At 52.7% G+C, this 19,603-nt stretch overlaps 1 protein-coding gene and 1 pseudogene across 1 annotated transcript; both read left to right on the top strand.

Annotated features, from left to right (window-relative positions):
- The first annotated feature begins 1,421 nt into the window (after positions 1-1,421).
- LOC142027786 (electroneutral sodium bicarbonate exchanger 1-like) lies at positions 1,422-13,538 on the top strand. Its single transcript, XM_075021995.1, has 20 exons — positions 1,422-1,488; positions 2,396-2,530; positions 2,999-3,134; positions 3,350-3,510; positions 4,445-4,630; positions 4,739-4,827; positions 4,960-5,117; positions 5,877-5,880; positions 6,089-6,186; positions 6,818-6,992; positions 7,129-7,262; positions 7,805-8,009; positions 8,093-8,260; positions 10,084-10,197; positions 10,536-10,697; positions 11,316-11,567; positions 12,374-12,442; positions 13,003-13,158; positions 13,258-13,309; positions 13,465-13,538. Exons 1-20 carry the CDS (start codon positions 1,422-1,424, stop codon positions 13,536-13,538), a joined length of 2,595 nt encoding a protein of 864 aa, XP_074878096.1.
- Positions 13,539-15,982: 2,444 nt separating this feature from the next.
- Positions 15,983-19,392, top strand: LOC142027797 (olfactory receptor 2A2-like; annotated as a pseudogene).
- The last annotated feature ends 211 nt before the right edge of the window (positions 19,393-19,603 follow it).

The following is a 19,603-nucleotide window of genomic DNA, read 5'->3' as shown; positions in this document are numbered from 1 at the left end:
CATGGATAAGAGCTCCCTGAGCCTTCTCCAGGCTGAAGGGTCCCAGCTCTCCCAGCCTCTCCGCATATGAAAAGTGCTCCAGTCCCTTCGTCACCTTTGTGGCCCTTTGCTGGGCTCGCCCCAGTGAGTCCCAGTCTTGTCCTGGGGAGCCCAGTCTGGACAGAGCACACAGACTGGCCCCAGCAGCCCTGAGCAGAGGGGAAATGATCCCCCCAGGCCTTGCTTTCTCATTCAGTGCTGTCTGTAGGTACATGCATAAATTTGCATGTCTGAGCAGCCTCTCAGGCTGTTGTTGCTGGAAGGGTCTTTCATTCCGTCTAGCTGGCGCTCTAGGCTTTCACCTGTCTCCTGCCTTGCTGCTCTTTCTTCTTGAGCTCTTGGGGTATTTCTCACGGAATGTTAAGTGGTTAAAACGTAACACAAGACATGGTTATTCAAATGCATTTGTCTCTTGTTTCTCTGTGCAGCCTGATGAATATCATGGCACTAAATGACTCATTGTTATTCCTTGTATTGCAGATAACTAATTCTTGTTCCTCAGATGCAGCTGTCCTAGGCGGGTAGTATGTTTCACCGGAACTGTTGACCCAGGTGGAAAAAACAGTCTTCTCGGTTCTAGCTAGCAGCCAGGATAAACTACTGTGTAGCAGGGTTTTTTTCTGAATCTACCCATTGATCCAATAAGATATTCTTTTTCCCTACCGTATTTGTGCCTCCTGTTATCCTCAGGATGCTAGAGCTTCAGCTCTACTGTTAGAAAGAAAAAGAGAGAAAACATGATGCTGCTAGTGGGCTTTGCTTCTCAGGAGGGTGAACGAGCCTGTGAAGGGTTTTCCTTCTGCACACTTTTGAGCCTGACACCTCTCATGCAGGAAGTTTCTCTGTTCTGGAGAGTTTTTGCTCCAAGCAGAGCTGGCTTCTCCCCAGGCACTAAGTTTTCCAAGCGGGAAGGCTCTAGGGGTGCATGGCTTTAAGTAGCTGCCTGGATCCGCATCATAGCTTGTGATTTCACAATGGTCCCTATTGTGTCTCTGGAGTTGGTGCACACTGGGTGCCACTTAGCTCCTCCCGTGAGGGCTACTCCATCAGTCCCTGGGGAATCGGGCCCCCTGACTGACCTGGAGGTTCAGTTGTCCCCGAAACCCAGTGACTGACGTGAGGATGAACCCAAACGGGGGTTACAAAATGACACTTCTGGAAGAGTTACAGGTAGCACGGCCGGGGCTCAAAAGTGCAGTTTTGTGGGTTGGGGTTGTTTTTTTTCCAGTTTGGAAATCACTTTTTTAGACAGGAACCTCAAGAACAAAGCAGGAGGTGGGTTTTTTTGGTCTGAAACACTCATCCCTCTCCTGCTGTATTAAAGACGTCCAGACTCTCGTGGTATACAGTAGAGGTGATGTTATGGGCTGTTTTATTTGCGTATGGGAAGGAAAACCTCCTACAAGTCCGTGGTTTTAGGGCTGTGCCTGAAGGAGGAGGAGGCGGCACGTAGAGGCGTGATGGCTCGTGGACTCGCGTGGACGCAGGGGTGGGTGATGGCTGGGAGGACGTAAGGGAGCTCTCCACCCCCAGCCCCAACTTTTCCCTTCTTGTCGTTGCTAAACAGAGACATGACGAGGAGGCAGTGATTGACCGGGGAAGAAGGAGCAACACTGTCAGTGTTCGCTATGAGGAGGAGGAGTTGGAAGGTGAGTCTCTGCTGAGATCCTGGTAGAGGAGCCACCAGCCCAGCGCGTTTTCCCATTGCACAAAGTCTCTCCTGTGTGCCTTGTCGGGTGTCACATCATGTGCAGCAAAACGTGCCGCGCTTCTCAATGAAGCAGCACAGTTATTGTCACGTTTTTTACTATTACGGCTTTTTAAACGGAGGGAAAAAGCCCCCCGGGAGGCCACGGTGTGAGTTGTAGCCACAGGGCTCGATAATTCACGGCTTTTTTTCTCGCAGAGGCTGCTCCTGGCTTGGAGAGGTCAGGAGAATCATTTCAGGGCTGCAGACGCGGGGCTGTGATTTTCTTTTTTTGTTCTGGAGTTCATTACGATGGGACTGATTTGATCGTCTCTTGTCGCCTCGTGCCATACAGAGATTTTGAAAATAATTAGCTTGTGTTGCTGCTTAATGAGCAAGTCTGAGTGTTGTCCAGCCGAAGCTGGAATTTGAGAAGAGGTCCAATACTTTGGGGGCACTTTTAGATGACCCAGAGCCAACACTTGTTGTTGCTGTGTTGTTGCAAAGCTCGAGTAAAATAGGCTTGGAAAAAAGGAGGTCCAGTGAAAATAACATTCAGGGAAGCTGGCGTTGCTCCTGGGATATATAACCGTGGCTTAGCAAGGCACCGGCCACCTCAACCATTGCCGCAATGCCGAGAGTGCTGCAAAAACCGCTGCTTTTTCGCAGGCCACCGGACCCTGTACGTGGGCGCGCGGATGCCACTGGTTAGGCAGAGCCACCGGCATCACCGACGCCACAGCCAGAAGCATCGGGAAGGGGAACGGGAGAAGGACTCTGCCCCGATGGAGCAGGGCTACCACTGTAAGTCCCACCGCGGCATTTGCTAAACTCCTGGGGGCAACGTGGGCGCTGGGGCCTTCTGCAAGCAGGTCCCCGTGGCTAGTTTGAGTGAGTTGCTGTTCTTCCGAGGGAAAGTGGCCGTATTGAGCAACACCCTCTTTTTCCCAAGTTTTCTTTTTTTTTGTTGTTTTTTTTTGTTTGTGTTTTTTTTAATGCAGTTAAATGCATAATGGGTTTAGGCTCGTCTTCCTTAGAGGGATCCTGGCTTTAAAAATGGCAATGTGGGGAAGGAAAGCAGCCCATCATCATGCAGAGGTGGACTAGATGCTTCTCCTTCTCCACGGCTCTGTGCAAGCCCAGACAGATGCAGAGGAGAGGGGCCAGCCCAGTGTTTATGGCTGCACTGGTGCTGATGGCCACTTTGCACGTGAGCGTGACGAGCTGTGTTCAGGCGCAGTAACGGGATGGGTCTTTGCCTTCTGCCCCCAGGCTCCCCGTCCCAGCGGGTGCAGTTCATTCTCAGGAGCAAGGAGGACGAGCAGCACCTCTCTCACCACTTGTTCTCCGAGCTGGATGAGATCTGTGTAAAAGAGGGCCGAGATGGCGAGTGGAAGGAAACGGCAAGGTAAATCCCTGCTGCTTGGCTGCGGTGGGAGAGGAGTCCCTGCACCGGCAGCGCCCGTGGGCTCTGCTTTCTCCTCTCCAGGATGCGAAGCTTTTGCAGCTGCAGGTGGCGGCACGAGGAGCCTTCTCCTCTTGCCACCCCGTGGCTCTGTCAAAGGGGTTGCAGAGCTGGGGCTGTTTTCTTGCAATGGGGCTGATCGCACCCGATGTCCGCAGGTGGCTGAAGTTTGAGGAGGACGTGGAAGATGGCGGCGAGCGCTGGAGCAAGCCCTACGTTGGCACGCTGTCCTTGCACAGCCTCTCCGAGCTGAGGAGCTGCATCAGCAACGGGTCGGTGCTGCTGGACATTTGTGCCAACAGCATCGAAGAGATTGCAGGTACCATGGGCGCTGCATCCCTCCGGGAACGGCCGAGCTCAGCTCGCCACGGTGCTCTTCACTCCCAAATCAAACCCTGCCCCAATGGCACGTCCTTTTCCAGAAGTGCCACTGTGTTTTTCTCATGAGCTGTTTTTGGATGTAGACTGGGCATGCAACAGTCGCACCGTTTTTTTATTCCAATGCGGGGTCCTTTTGAAAGCAGTTTGTGGGGTTGGAGAAGCCACTAGAGAATATTCTGCAGCCAAAAAGGAGCGTGTGTCAGGGCTTAGCAGGCTGCTCTTAGAAATACAGAGTCTGCGTAAGAGCTGAACCTCCTTAAAGGAACTATTTCTTACAAGCTGTTTCCTCGCATTCTTTTTTTTGCTTTTGCCTTAAGATCCAGCATGTAAGAGTTTTAAGGCAGAGTTTATCTGGCGATGACCAAGCAGTGTATTTCTGTGGGGAAGATACTTGAAGTTAATTGCAAAAGCCGCTTTGGAGAAGTTATCTTTGACTGGCGGCAGGTCTCCATTCAGCCCTTTCAAGGGCTGGAGAAGTCGGAGCCGTTCTTAGCACGTTTCTCCCTGGGCTCGGCAAATTGCACTCGATCAGCACGGGAAGCTCTGGGAACGTCTGTGCTATAGATCGCTTATAATTTGGGTGAACGTGTAGAGTCAGAAAGGCCAGGTCGGGCAAGAAAATTGTGTCATTTAGAATGGGAAATATTTATCTTAGCGGAATGATGAATAAGCACTTGGATGCCATGTTTCTTAGCAGAAGAAAATTCTCGTTTTGGCTGCAAAGGCTGAACATTATTAAAAGGCCTTGCTATGCAAGGCTGAGCCGGCATTAGGGTGCAGCCTGTGTGGCACAGCCTTCCCTGGGGGCTTTGGGGGTCGGGACTTGTTGGGGTTTCTGCTCTGATGGCTTTGTTTCCCTTTGCCATCCTCAGATACGATCCTGGCCCAGCAAGAACAGTCCACGGAGTTTGACGAGCACGTGCGGGCGCAAGTTCGAGAAGTCCTTTTGAGGAAGCACCACCATCAGAACGAGAAGACAACCAACCTTCTGCCCGCTGTCTGCTCGTTTGCTGATGTGAGCAAGAGGCAGTCAGACCTGCACCTCCTCTACAAGCCAGGTGAGGCTTTCTGCAGGGCTGTGGCCCCATTAGACTTGTCCGGGCAAAGGAGAAGCGTCCCAGTTGCTCCTCGTCCATCTTTCTGAGTGTCTTTCTTTTTCCTACCAGCCCAAACAATCACCTCTTGTCCTTCTCCCACCGCTGCAGAAGCTAAAGATGGGGTGAACCCTGAGAGCAGAGCAACGGATTTAAGCAAGGTGAGACACTTGTAGCTTTCTCACGCCTTTAGGGCCAGATTTGCTCTTGCAAACTTGGCTGGAGAGTGTGCTGCAGAGCGCTGTGGGCTTTGCTTTTGGGGTAATTGCCTGAAAATCGCTTGTCGTGCCCAGGCGGAGCTGCACTTCATGAAGAAAATTCCCACCGGGGCTGAAGCATCCAACGTGCTCGTAGGAGAGCTGGATTTCCTTCACCAGCCCATCGTGGCATTTGTCCGCCTGAGCCCGGCTGTCCTCCTCTCGGGCATGACGGAAGTTCCCATCCCAACAAGGTGCGAATGAGAAGCGCAAATTTTTTCCGTAAAAAAGACACCCAACCAAAGATCGAGTTGCAGGCATCAGTTTGGTGTCCCAAGGGAACAAGGCGAGTGGGAGGGGGAGCAAGCACGTTTCCCCCACCCACATCTCCTCGCCTTCGTTTCTCCATTCCCTGCTGTAGCTTTTAAACCCATCGGCCAATTGTAATGAAAGTTGGCCCCCAAATGAAATTTGCCGTCGGTTTTGAAGAATTTCAAATTCATCGTGGCGTCGCTGAGCCTACGTGTCCCGTCTTGAGCCACGCTCCGGGCTGGGAGCTGCCAGGGCTTTCCTTGGGTGCTCTTGGAGCAAGGACACCTTCTTCTCTCTCTCATTTTGTTTTTCTTGCCCAGGTTCCTGTTTGTTTTGCTTGGACCAGAAGGAAAAGCCCATCAGTACCATGAGATCGGCAGGTCCATGGCCACTATCATGACAGATGAGGTGCGACAAGATGAGATAGCTCCGGGTCATTTTTGCCTTTCTTCAGCTCTCCCTGTCTCTGAAGTAGTGAGGAAGAGGATTTGCTGTCCCAGCTGCCCGCAGCTCTCCAAATAGCCCAGCCCTCTTTCTCACCCCGAAGCGAACACGCAGATTTGCATCACCCCACATCCTGGAGGCTGAAATCCCACCCGGGGTGCATCCTGCACCTCATCCTTCTTGCCGGGGTCCCCAGCACGCTGTCCCCAGTGGTGGCATTGCCAGGGCCAGTCAAACTTCTCTTGCTCTTTAAGCAGAAGGGTATGGTGTGCCATGGGGGACGGGGGCCTCGTGGGGGAGATGATTACAAATGCCCTGACGCACAGATTTTTCCTTTTGGGGGAGTATTTCCTGCCCTTTCCAGCAGGAAATTTTGGGGAAAAAGCCTTGCGTTTAGCCAAGAGCTTATTGCACTGGTTAGGACCTCCGAGCTGGGTTGTCCTCTCACCAGGTTGTCTTCTCTTGGCAGGTTTTCCGTGACGTTGCCTATAAAGCCAAGAACGGGGCTGACCTCGTGGCTGGCATCGACGAGTTTCTGGATCAGGTCACGGTCTTGCCGCCAGGAGAGTGGGATCCATCGATCCGAATCGAGCCCCCGAAAAACGTCCCTTCGCAGGTGGGAGGCGCGAGGGGGATGGGCAGGACGGCTGGGGATGCTGTTCAGGGGCCCAAATTCACAAGGTCCCACTCTGACACAGTCACAGAGCCAGACCAGAAGCAAAACAAGCCAGCGGTTACAAGTCCATAGCTTTATCTTACTTCCATTTTAACAGGAAAAAAGGAAGATGCCAGGAGCTCTTGACGACAGTGCTTCTCACAGCACGCTGGAGAAACACAGTGGCCCTGAACTGCAGCGGACGGGAAGGTGGGAGCTTTAATAGTTTGGGTTTTTTTTCTGTTTGCTTCTCAAATCTGAGCATGCACCCTCCCTTCTAGCAGGTCTTTGGGGTTAGCTGGTTCAACGAAGGGGCTCCGCATTGCCAGCTTGGTCCCCTGGGCTGGGCAGGGGGGAGATCTGGGCAGCTGGGCTCAGCCCCAGCCATCACCATTGCACGCAGGTTTCCTTGATTTGGGAGGAAGGAGAGTGCTTCTTTTTAGCCACGAAAGTGACTCCGTGCTTCTGATTGCCCTTCTGCAGCAAAGCAAAGTCACCGTGTTCCTCCAAGAGAACAGACTCTCTTCTTTTTCCTTCCTGCAGGCTCTTTGGAGGTTTGACCCTGGACGTGAAGCGGAAAGCCCCGTGGTTCTGGAGCGACTTCCGGGATGGTCTGAGCCTGCAGTGCCTGGCGTCCTTCCTCTTCCTCTACTGTGCCTGCATGTCCCCTGTCATCACCTTTGGGGGACTGCTGGGGGAGGCGACCAATGGCCAGATAGTGAGCACGTCTCTCTGTTGGGGAGCATGGGGGAGGATAAAAGTCAGGCCAAAGTCCTCGCTGCAGTGAATCGGCTTTGGTTTTTGTTTCTCCCTAACGATTTATTTACTCACGGCTGCCTCTCTTCCCCGGACAGAGTGCCATGGAGTCGCTGCTGGGCGCGTCCATGGCCGGCGTGGTGTATTGCCTCTTTGCCGGCCAACCTCTCACCATCCTCGGCAGCACCGGACCCGTCCTCGTGTTTGAGAAGATCCTCTACAAATTCTGCAAGTAAGGCTGGCTGCCGCAGCTGGGTGCTGCGAGAGCCTTCAGAAGGGGGCAGTGATGGAGAAAAGATGCTTTGCTTTGCTTTTCTGTTTCTTAGGGGTAGTTGCTAGATTTTAGTGACAGTCCTTTTGTTGCTATGGCTTTGATGGGAGATAAACCACCCTTATTGCCATAAGGTTTATCATTAAGCCCCAGCTTGCTGGCAGCAGGTGACTGGGTGCAAACCCAGCTGGTTTCAGTGTCAGGGCATCAGGGTGATGTGGGAGAACACCACCTGGCCCAAGAGGGACCTGACCTCAAGCAGCCTCCAAGGTGTTAACACAAGATCCTTGTTCAACAGTGGTAACTAAATAATTGGCCTCTCCTCCTGTGGGTCTACACCCTGCACCACAGCCCCGAGGCTCTCTGTAGTAGTACATGGAAACTGCATTTCCCATCCGCAGCCTTGACACGCTCCAGAATTGCTCCCTGTTTTCCCCGAAGGCAGGCATGTCTCAGGGCCTCTTGCTGGCCTTTGCAGCCTTTGTTTCATTTTGCTTTCCCAGGGAGTACACGCTCTCCTATCTGTCTCTGCGGGTGTGCATTGGGCTGTGGACCGCCTTCTTGTGCATAGTGCTGGTGGCCACCGATGCCAGCTGTTTGGTGTGCTACGTCACCCGCTTCACGGAAGAAGCCTTTGCCTCCCTCATCTGCATCATCTTCATCTACGAGGCTCTGGAGAAGCTGAGTCACCTGCGAGACACCTACCCTGTGCACATGCACAGCAAGCTGGACTTCCTCACCAGCTACTAGTGGGTTTTTTTCCCCCTGAGAAAGCTGCTGCCCCTTGGCAGGAGCTGCGGGCTGCACCTCCATCGCCTTTCCCTTACCCCTGTCTTGGCTTCTCTCCTCCCAGCTGTAAGTGTGAGGCACCGACCCATCCCAGCAACGAAACGCTGCGTTTCTGGGCGAGCAACGGGATCAACGTGTCTGGCATCGCCTGGGAAAACCTCACGGTGACCGTAAGTGCCCCGAGCCACTGCTTCCTCGCGCCGCGGCCACGGGGTCCAGGGGCATTTGCATGGTGCAAAAGTCAGAGCCCTTCAGGGAATGATGGGCTTCAAACTGTGCTAGTGCTGCTCGGAAAAGTCCTTGCTTAAATCTAGCGTGTGGTTTGTTAAAACCGCTTGGTCCTCGGGAGGAGAGTCCACCTTGTCCCAGTCTACCTGGTCCCCAACGTTGTGGGTAGGTAGCAAGTGTCCCCCTCAAGCCTGTTGCCGGACAGTATTTCTGACTGGGAGGAAGGTTAAGTAGTGGGTGGTTTGATTATTGTAGAAGTTGTAGGTAGGACTTAAGTTCATGCTTGAAAGGTAGTAATTGGCCTCCTTAATGGGTTCCTAGTAACTCTGGGCCTTGCTTTCTCGTTCAGTGCTGTCTGTAGGTACATGCATAAATTTGCATGTCTGAGCAGCCTCTCAGGCTGTTGTTGCTGGAAGCAGAGCCCGGGCCTAGGGCGGCAGGCTCTTATGGTGGCCTTCATCCCCTCTTGGCCAGGTTCTGCGAGCCCTCCCCTGGGAAGGGACGATTTGTCTCTTCTCCTCCTTTCCTACCATGGTTGTCTTTAGCCCTCCTTCCCTCTTCCCTCTCTCTCTCTCCCCAAGAGTTTCCAGTGTTTCCTTCCCCTCTGGTGTCTTCTTTAGCCACGATTGCTCGAATGGCAGGCAGAGGATGTGCCGAGGGTGCGTGGTATGGTGTCCCCTCACATCTCGTTTCTCCGCTCTATAGTTCGATGTGTCACTTGTTCAGCTGCTGCTGCTCATTACATATAAATCTCCATTGGCAGGAGCAGTTAGAGGGTCGTGGATCTTGGACCAAGATCCTCAAAACCCCCTAGCTACGCGAGGTTTCCCTGCCGCACGTGCACTGCCTTTGTGTCCTGACGCTCTGTTTCTCCAGGAATGTCGGCATTTGCGTGGGGAGTTTCAAGGACCTGCCTGTGGACGCGACGGCCCCTACACGCCTGATGTGTTCCTCTGGTGCTGCATCCTCTTCTTCGCCACCTTTGCCCTGTCAAGCTTCTTGAAGAAGTTTAAAACCAGCCGCTACTTTCCAACCAGAGTAAGTAGAAGATGGTGGCCAGCGTCCATCTCCACACTCGTTTCCCAAAATGGCTTTCCTGGAGCACTAAGCAGTATTAGCCCCGCCATGGTCAAGCTGGGAAACGTTGGCCTTGCAGGCCAAGCTCTCCAAGAGCTTGGATGTCCCGCACTCATTTCCGTGAGTGCAAAATCATCGTAGCATTTCCCACCTGCCTCGCGATCTGCCCCAGATTGAAGATTTTTGGGGTTTGATTTTTTTTAATTTTTTTTTTTTTCCCCCTCCTCAGGTAGTAGGAAGTCAGGTTTCCCAAAGTTTTGGGGGTTGGGGTTGTGGGTTTTTTTCCCTACCTTCTGCGCATTATGTGCTCGAGCGGAAAGTAGATTCGAATGAGGAGGTTCCTTTTGAGGACTAAAGGATGCCTCAGTGCCTTGTTGCCGTTGTAGCTGTGAGTGTAGCTGTAGTGGCAGACATCTCTTTTCTTATTTTTAATATTATTATTATTATTTTTAGGTTTTGACTTAAACCAACCCTTGTCCGCCTAATTAAGCTTTTTTTATTATCTGACACCAGATCTCACGGGGACAAACACAGCAACAGTATCTAAGCAAGGGATCAGGCTGCATGTGCTCAGAGGGGTGGTGGGATTTGGTTAACCAGCCTGAATGTTGTGGATGTCCGCAACTCTTGCATCTCACGTTACGGCCCTGTTTGCCATGCCCCTTTCACCTCTGGTTTCTCGCCCCAGGTACGGTCCACGGTGAGCGACTTTGCTGTTTTCCTCACCATCGCCATCATGGTGCTCCTTGACTTTGTGGTTGGGATCCCATCGCCAAAGCTCCAGGTCCCCCACACGTTCAAGGTAATGGGGTGTTTTGGCACGTGGGGGTGCCACAAGGTGATGCCGGGGCAGGGCAGGGCTGAGTCTGGAGGAGATGCTGGTGGTGTGACCATCTCCTCTTCCACCTCCAAGTGCCTTGCTTCCTCCTGGCAACGAGAAGATGGCCCCAAAACTAGATACCTACAGGAGAAGTACCTAGAGGTGCTTGCAAAGAGGAGACTGGCACTGCTGAAGCCCACGGGAGAGGGGGACATGAAGCCAGGGCTGGGAGGTGCTCTGACACAGGGAGGGAGGGGAAAAGGAAAGCCAGTGGAGTGCCTGGGCTGGGAGACGATGCTGATGTGTGGGCTTTGTTGCAGCCTACCAGAGACGACCGCGGGTGGTTCATCAACCCCATAGGACCCAACCCTTGGTGGACGGTGTTGGCTGCGCTCGTCCCAGCTCTGCTCTGCACCATCTTGATATTCATGGACCAGCAGATCAGTGCCGTTATTGTGAACAGGAAGGAGCACAAGCTGAAGGTAAGGGCCTGCGAGAGATGACCCCGGCCCCAGCCCCTTCTGGGCTGCAGGTCTGGGGAGAAGCTCTTATTGCCGATGCTTTCTGAAGGCATTGGTTTGGGACAAGGTCAGGCTGCGTGGCAGGATGCTCTCCTGGATTAACGATGATGCAGGGAGCAAGTGACAGGGCAGTTCAGATGAGCAACCTTTTGGAGGAGCAAATTAATCTTGGAGCAATATGGAAGCGCGTTTTTGTTTTGAAACGGCAGCGGCAGCAGGTGCGGGGAATGCATTGTTTTGATGCGCTGCCAGGGATAACTCAGAGTCACACCTTCCTCGCAAGTGGTAGAATTTTCTTTGTGAGTGAAAAAAACGGTTTGGTGGTTTTGGGTTGTGGGTGGGGTTTTTTTGGAGAAGTATGTATCGCACAAGCTCCCCATATCCCTTGTGTCTGAACTCCTGCCAGATTTTCATGCCAGGTGCTTGTGCAAAGCCTGCGTACACCCTTACTTGCTTCCATTTCTTGTTTTAAATTCTGAAGAAGTTGACCTGTGCTCGAGCAGGGTTTGAGTCTGACTTGCGACGTTATCCTTGCTCTTGTGCTATGGGATGCTCTGTTTCTTGTTTTCCTGCCTGCAGAAAGGATGCGGGTACCACCTGGACCTTTTCGTGGTGGCCGTGATGCTGGGGGTGTGCTCGGTGATGGGGCTGCCCTGGTTTGTGGCTGCGACCGTCCTGTCCATCACCCACGTGAATAGCCTCAAAGTAGAGTCTGACTGCTCAGCTCCAGGAGAACAACCCAAGTTTCTGGGGATACGAGAGCAGAGAGTCACTGGCTTGCTGATCTTTGGGCTCATGGGCTGCTCCGTCTTCTTCACTTCCGTGTTAAAGGTGAGAGGAAAATGCAAACCACCCGACAACCGCGAGCTTGTTGGAGGTTACAGAAAAACAGTCCCCTCTCTGCAGGCCTGAGTAGTTAGTTGTGGAGCGGAGGAGGAGGGGGTGATCCCAACCCTTGGGGCTTGACCCACGGTGGGAACCAGCCTCGGTTAGGCTTTGCAGCCCTTCGGGCCCCCGTTTGGTGTGCTCGAGGCAAGCGAGCAACGCAACTGCTTGAATTTTCGGGTGTCTTTCAGGCCCGCCCATGTTTATGGGTTACAGCTGAGCATATTCAGACCAGCACGTCTGCTCTCTTTCAAACAGGCAGCCCTTTACGGGCTGCAATTTGCTCCCCAAATGCCCCGGAGCAGCTGTTCCCAGGAGCTAAACACACTGAGGTCATCCCCGTGGGCTTCCTTGCACGTTCCTCCCACAAAGTAATCTCGTCTCTAGGCTAAAAGGAGGCCTGTGGCCTTTGCCTGTTGCCCCAAGATTAGGCAGAAGTGTTTTTCTACCGCCACAGAATGCGGCATAGGGTAGCACGGGTGAAATCGCCTATTTTCCTCCAACCTTTCTGGAAAATAGGAGTATTCTGAGGAGAGGTAACTCCAAAGTTCAGCCTAAAGCAGAGCCTTAGCTCACTCGTGCGCACAAAATCTTTAATGGTTAAAACCTGACCCATCTGTAAGCCTGAATGGAAGCTGGAAGGCTTCAAGCAATTTTAGGCAGTGCCTGTGGAAGAGGGTGGTAATACTGAAAATGCAATATGGAGAAAGAAACGATTGCATTCTTTTTTTTTTTTCTCTTTTCCCCCCCAGTTTATACCAATGCCTGTGCTTTATGGCGTCTTTCTCTACATGGGTGTGTCGTCGCTCAGAGGAATTCAGGTACGGACTCTTTTACAGCGTGCGGCATGTCGTTTCCCTGGTATTTTGTCTCCGTAGCAGCAGGGAAAAAAGCAGTGGCATGGGAAAAACTTCTTGCAGAGCAAGCAATGAAACTCTTTTGTGTAAGAAAAAGATTGGTGGAGGCACAGGAGGTATATAGGGCTGGGAGGACCAGGCAAGTTCAGCGCTCTCTGTTTCAGGGTTTAGGGCAGGTCAGTGTTTGGTTACGTGAAAGCGGGGGAATTCAGTGCAAAGGGAAGGCAGTTTCTGCCACTGGTGGAAATCCTCGCTGGGGGATTCAGTGGGCCGAGAAATGCTAATAATGGAATGGCACGGAATAGTTGCCGTTTGGTGGGCAGCTCTCAGGGGCAAGCCGGTTGATAGATGGAGCGAAGGGAAAATGGGTGCTGCTCCCAGGAGGAACGCGGTGGGATCCAGGATTTCTGACGGCAAGCGAGATGCTGCAAACCGCCTCCACGTCTCGAGAGGGCCAGAAACTTGCCGCAGTCCCAAGGCGGCAACCTTTCCCTTTTATTTTGCAGTTCTTTGATCGCTTGAAGCTGTTTTGGATGCCAGCGAAACACCAGCCGGATTTCATCTACCTGCGGCACGTGCCCTTGCAAAAGGTGCATTTGTTCACGGTGATCCAGCTGACCTGCCTCGTCCTGCTCTGGACCATCAAGGTGTCCCGTGCCGCCATCATCTTTCCCATGATGGTAAGAGCTGCCGCCGCTCAGCAGCGGGGTGTTTGCAGCGTTGGAGTGAGAGGTGGCATCGTCTCTGAGCTCACCGCATCTTCCCTCTTATTCGTGAAGGTTTTGGCTCTCGTCTTTGTCCGGAAAGCGATGGATTTCTGCTTCTCAAAGCGCGAGCTCAGCTTTCTGGATGACCTTATGCCAGAAAGGAAGAAGAAGTTGGACAATGCCAGAAATGAAGCCAGAGAAGAAGAAGAGGTAAGGCTTGCTGGGTCCTCGGGGCTGGACACCTCCGTCGGGCTGTGAGGTTGCCTGTTTCTCTTACAGCTTGTCTGGAAACGTTGGGGGAAGATCAGCACTCAATCGAAATAGATCCCAATAGCCTGGATCCCACGTTGTAACCTTTGTTTCCTCAAGTAGCAGTGAGCTGAACGCTTGAATACAGGTGTAATTTTTAAAACGAGTCGTTTTTCACAAAGGTCATTATCATTACGATGATTATTATTAGAAGGTGCTGCTGCTGCTGCTGGCAAGATTTGCTCATAATCGTGTTTTGAACACCCAATCCCCCTGCCCCAAAACCTTTGGAGTGAACGGTTTCTACCCTGCTGCACTAATACCTATAGCTGCCAAGGGGCAGAAGGGGAGGGCAGACTGCTAAGTTTGTGCTGGGCATTCAGCTTATCTCCACTTTGACCAAAGACAGAGAACGTGATTTGTCCCTTTTTTACCTCAGGAGTCCAGGAGGGCGATGGAAGCTGCTGCTGCTGCAAGTTCAGTTCAGCTGAACGTGGGGAAGACCAGTGACATGGATATCCCAAAGCAAGGCAGTGACAGGTAAAGCCCCACCAAGCGCTAGGACCCCTGGCAAGATTAGCTTGAAGGGGTTTGGCAGAGTTTTCTCCACTTGCCTCTTTGTGGGGCATCCCACAGAAACCAGCAGGCAGCTTGGTGGGAAAATCAAATTCGGGGGCAGGGCTGCAGGAGGTGATCGCAGGGCTCTGACCCCAAGCAGAGTGGCTGCAGCACTCGCGTTTGACCCCCAAACCTTGCATCATCAGCGCCTTTACGGTAGCTGGAGTTCCTCATACTTACACATGAGGAGTTGCAGGCGTGATCTGTACCAGCAGTGGCTTAGGAACCCGGACCAGGGCTAAACCCCAGCAAGAGCCTTTGCACAGAGCTGTTGCTCTGCAGCTCCCCAGCTTGCCTCCCAAAACTCCTCATCCAGCAAAACCTCCCATGCTTATGCGCAGCTTTGATTCTCGGGGCTCCGCTGTTCCTCTTGCTGATGCTAATGCCCTTGGTGGCATCAGTTCCCATAATCACGGATTGCTGTGTAAAATATTTATTGCAGGACTGATCCTTCTGAGATTATTATCCTGGATGAAATGTCACAAACGACCGTATGGAAGGCTCTCACTTTGAAGACAGAAACCCTTTGAATCCAGGGAGGAAAAAGGTAAAGGATTGCACACGAACGTGTCCGTGCTCCTCTGCAGGCGACGGTGCACGCCTACGCTTTTCCCACGCTTTGGCCGGCAAGGCTGAGCAAACAGCCTGTCCCTGGGAACAGGCAGTGAGGACCGTGGCATGCAAACCAGCTCCTCTCTGCTGGGGTGGTCCCCCAAACAGGGCTGAATCAGCAGCAGCTGGCAGGTCTTCCACTGATGATGCTCTCCCTCTTTTTCTCTTCCCTTTGCCTTTCCCCACTCCCGCTTTTCACGTTTAGGAATCTTGACTTGGAAGGAGAGGAGCGAGAGCGTGACTCGGGGATGTGCCAACGCAGACAGAGGGAGAAAGCGCTTTGTTTCAGTTGGAGGATTCCCATTAAAGCCATGCAGATGTTTTCAGTTATCCTTGGTGTGCTTCAGGCATTCAGTATCTCTAGACCAGCAAGCTGAGGTGAACGTCACAGTCAATGGGAGTTTGGTGGTGTTAAGTCTGTGTGCGTACGTGTGCGTGTGGGGGTGTGGGTTTGTAGTGGTAGAGGGACTGCTACTGCTTTATCATTCAGTGCTCTTCTTTTAATACCTAATTCCTCCGCTTTTTTTTTTTTCCTCTTTTTTCCAAATGTAAACTGGGAATGTCCAAAATAATTTTCTGTTATATTTGATGCATTCTCCACTTTCTTCTTCATCACGACCGGGTTTTTGGTCTGGTTTGGGGTCCTGGCTTTAATTCACTCTTCTGTCTCTTACTGGTACGAGAGGGATGCCCTCTGTGGCAGGGCAGCATAGAGAGCGTCCGAGCAGTTGGCCTAAGGTGAAAGAGAAGCATTTGCTCCCTGCGCTTCAGTTTTACCTCTCTTGCTTGGTTTGGTTTTGGTTTTGGTTTTTTTGCTTTGGCTCTGCCATCAGCCTGGGAGCTGCAAAATGCAGAACTGCCACCTTCTTGTCCCCTGGCTGTACACTGCATCTAAGGGAGCACTTCAGGTATTTGATTTTGAGTACACCGTATGGTCACAGGAGCGGCCAGATGAGACCTGGGGGGGGCTCTGTGTCCCTGGGCTGCCCCCTCTGTTGTTCCTCCACTTTCCTTCTGTATTGGGTCTGGCTGAGTTGGAGTTCTTTTACCCCATAGCAGCCCTCGTAGTGCTGTGCTCTGTACTGGTAGCTAGAAAGCTGTTGATAACACAGCAGTGTTTTGGCCATGGCTGAGCAGTGCTGGCACAGCATCAAGGCTGTCTCTCTAACATTCCCCCCCCTCCCCAGTAGGCTGGGGGTGGGCAAGATCTTGGGAGGCAACGTAGCCAGGAAGAAGGCATACAGGCAGCAAGAAGAGGCATCTCGGTAGCAAGTAAATCTTAGGTCCCTTCAGATGCTGGGGACCCTGCGTTCATGCAGCATTGGGCAGACCCCAGATGGATTTTCCCTTGGCACACTGTACAGATCCTGCCTGTGGAGAAATTCCTCCTTTTGGTCATTCACGGTGTTATACAACTTTTCTTAGAAGAAAACAACTCTATGCGTAAAGGATGTTCACGCGCGGACTTCTTGCTGCACTTTAGATAACGGCAGGGCCGCGCAGGTGGCGTAATCGCTGGTACCAAGCAGGAGCTGCCTGGAGGCTCCTCTGTCACAGTCAACCAGCTCCGTTTATCCTGCGGCCAAGGGCCATGTGTAGGGACACAGCCTGAAGGCCACGCCGTACGTACGGTGCAGCACAGACCTGCACCCGCTCCGGTGAACTGTTAGGTGGATCCCCAACTCCTGGAGGTACAGTGATCTCCCAGTCAGGATCTCTGCAGCAGGCTGTTAAACTGCACGGTAACTTGGGAACCAGAGAAGATCCAGATCTGGAGGGGATGGTTAACCACAGGGCCTCACGTTGAACCTCCTCTAAGCTCGTCCTGTGCTTCCAGGGTTCTCGAGCCTCTCGGGGGGCATCTCCCAGACTGGCCGGTGACTCCCAGCTCCCTCGTTCCTGCCTTCCCCTCCCTGCCTGCCTGCCCCACTGTGGCCCCTGCAGCAGCACTCAGCTGAGCACCCTCCGTTGCTCCTGGGGAAAGAGCGTCCTCCTTGCTCTCCGTGGCATTCCCCCAGCACACGGTGCTGTAGCGAGGACAAGGCAGTCAGATACAGACACAGCCTGTTGAACAGAGCGTCCTGCACGCAGTGCTTCCGATAGAGCAGCTCAGGAGCAAGGAGGTGAGCTGGGTGTGCTGCCTCTCACAAAGAGCATTTGACATCGGCGACCTTCCCCGCTGGACCCTCTGCAGCCTCTCTTTTTCCCGATGTTGTAGGTGTTAGGTTGTGTGGTTAAAGGTTCATCTCCACAAACACAGAGGAGGACAAAGGAGCAATGGCAGGCAGGGGAACCCCAGGGACCTAGGCAGAGGCAAGGGAGCACCCTGCTGTGGCTTTTCCCAGGGCTGTCGCAGGAGAGGGATCGCCCAGCTTGTCTGGGTATGAGGCTCACCAGACAAGTATTGACTCTCCCTTGCTCACCTCACAGACTGACGGGGGGAATGCGCTTCTGTGGCCATGCCCTGCCTCTGAAGCCCGGCCGTAGACAAAAAACTGGCTCAAACTGTGAAGGTTACCAGGCAAGACGTGACTGGGTGCACGTGTGTGGCAAGGTCTGTGCATGTGAATGTCTGAAACTGGATTCTGAGCTGTCAAGCAGAAGCCTGCTTCTCGCTACACGCAGCCAGCGTGGGCTGGTTGTAAATTTGGGTAACACCTGGAATAAGCAAAAGTGGCATGTCCCGAATCCTACAGTTAATAACGAGCTAGGAGAGAGAAGCCTTAATTCGGAGGCTGATCAGGCATTGTACTGCTCCCATAGACAACTTAGATTGGGAACACTGGGGGCGTGGGGTTCCAGAAAGAAGAGGTGGTGGCAAAAAGAAGGGTTCCCAGAAAGAAGAAGGGATCTTGAAGAGAAGGAGGGGACCCAGGAAGGAAAAGGTGAAGATCCTGGCTGGAGGAAGTATCCTGGAAGTGGCGGAAGATCTTGGAGACCAGAGAGCTGCGTGGAGACAAGTGCCAGGGGATGCCCAGGGACCTTGACCAGCACCCTGCGAAACTGGTAACGGCGAGCAGCTGCACAGCAGGAACCAAGGTGATGTTCTGCCTGACCTTCCTGGACCTGCAGTAGCCTCCCTGCTGGGATAGGGGAGTTGGCTCAAGCAACTGCAGGATTCAATAGGAATGCATTTCACCAAGGTAAAGAGGACACAGCAGTGGCTTGGAAATGCTGGTTGGTTTAATGGTAAAACTGGAATTATTCTGTCAACTGTGCATTCCTTTTAATATGGACTTAATTTAAAACGGCTGCTTTGAAGTTGTTCTGGCTTCACCTTAATCGACACCTGCAATCTTCATCATCTTATCTTCTCCAACAGCGACACCACACCCTGCCCCTCCCCACCCCCTGCAAAAAAACCCCAAAACCAACCCAGGAAAAGAAAGACTTCAAGGGCAAGCTAGGCAGCAAAGTTGTGCGAGATTGGTCAAACTGCTCAAAGTTTGCAGGGAGATTGGAGCTTGCAATTCAGATGTACGTCGCTCAGCGTGGGGAGGGTAGTACGCACCTTTCACTGGAGTCAGAGGGAAAAACAGGGAGAAGGGAGCTGCAGCGTAAAGAGTAAAGGACACAACATTCTTAGGAAAACTCTCCTTTTTCTTTCCTTTTCCTTGCTCCTTCGCTTCCAGATCTCCGTGGTCGCAGTTTGTGCTGCCTCACCTCCAGCACAGCGTGCAGAATGAAAAGACTGTCACAGAATTCGTCTTCCTGGGGTTCTGCAGCACCCCAGCCCTGCAGCGCTGCCTCTTTGGCCTTTTCTCTGCCCTCTGCTCTGCCACTCGGATGGGAAACACACTTGTCTTTCTGCGTATCTGCCTGGACTACTGCCTCCACAGCCCCAGGTACTTCTTCCTCTGCCACCTCTCCATCGCGGACATCTGCTACGCCTCCAGCAATGTCCCCGTATGCTAAGGAGCCTCCTTGGACAAGGCAGAACCCTCTCCGTTGCTGGGTGTGGGGCACAGATCCATCTTTATTTAATCTTTGCACTTACAGCGTGCGTGCTGCTGGCCGTGATGTCTCATGTTCGCTACGTGGCAATCTGCCGTCCCCTCTGCTGTGCCCTCATCATGATCTGGAGGCTGCGCCTCACCCTTGCCACAGTTTTGTGGGCTTTGGCGTTCGTATTTGGTACACTGCAAGCCTCTCTGGCTTTACACCTGCCTTTCTGTGGCCCCTGCGAGGCTGTCCACTTCTCCTGTGAAATTCTTGCTGTCTTAAAGCTGGCCTGCACTGCCGCTCCTGCCAATAAAGTCCTGATCTTTGCTGTTTGTGTGTGCTTCTTCCTCTTCCCTTTAGCCTTAATCCTGATTTCCTCCCTGGACATCCCGGCCACCGATCTGCGCATCCGCTCTGTGCCAGGATGGCACGAAACCTTGTCCACATGTGGCTCTCACCCGACCGTGGTGGGTGTCTTTTATGGAAACGCCATCTTCATGTACGCGGGGCCCGGGAGCGGTAAGTCCTCTGGGAGGGAGACAGTTCTTTCCCTTTTCTACACTCTCGTCAGCCCCAGTTTGAAGCCCGTCATTTACAGTCGGAGGAACAAGCAGGTGAAGGAAGCCTTGCTGAAGCTTCAGAGAAGGAAGAGGGTCTTTCATTCCGTCTAGCTGGCGCTCTAGGCTTTCACCTGTCTCCTGTCTTTCTGCTCTTTCTTCTTGAGCTCTTGGGGAATTTCTCAGGGAATGTTAAGTGGTTAAAAGTGTCCTGGTTTCAGCTGGGATAGAGTTCCCTGTCTTCCTAGTAGCTGGTACAGTGCTATGTTTTGAGTTCAGTTTGCAAAGAACCTTGATAACACTGATGTTTGCAGTTGTTGCTAAGTAGCGTTTAGACTAAAGTCAAGGATTTTTCAGCTTCTCCTGCCCAGCCAGGGCACAAGAAGTAGGCACAGGACACAGCCAGGGCAGCTGACCCAAACTGGCCAACAGGGTATTCC

The sequence above is a fragment of the Buteo buteo genome, unplaced genomic scaffold, assembly GCF_964188355.1.
Source record: "Buteo buteo unplaced genomic scaffold, bButBut1.hap1.1 HAP1_SCAFFOLD_56, whole genome shotgun sequence".
Lineage (NCBI taxonomy): Eukaryota > Metazoa > Chordata > Aves > Accipitriformes > Accipitridae > Buteo > Buteo buteo.
Note: the sequence above shows the minus strand (reverse complement) of the source record. Positions and strands in the feature narration are given on the sequence as shown.

Coding starts and splice junctions, on each gene's coding strand:
- LOC142027786 (XM_075021995.1), top strand. CDS start 1,422: ATGGGAAGGAAAACCTCCTACAAGTCCGTGGTTTTAGGGCTGTGCCTG. Junction 6,993..7,128: donor AGGCGACCAATGGCCAGATA/GTGAGCACGTCT, acceptor TTCCCCGGACAG/AGTGCCATGGAGTCGCTGCT. Junction 10,198..10,535: donor AGGTCCCCCACACGTTCAAG/GTAATGGGGTGT, acceptor GCTTTGTTGCAG/CCTACCAGAGACGACCGCGG.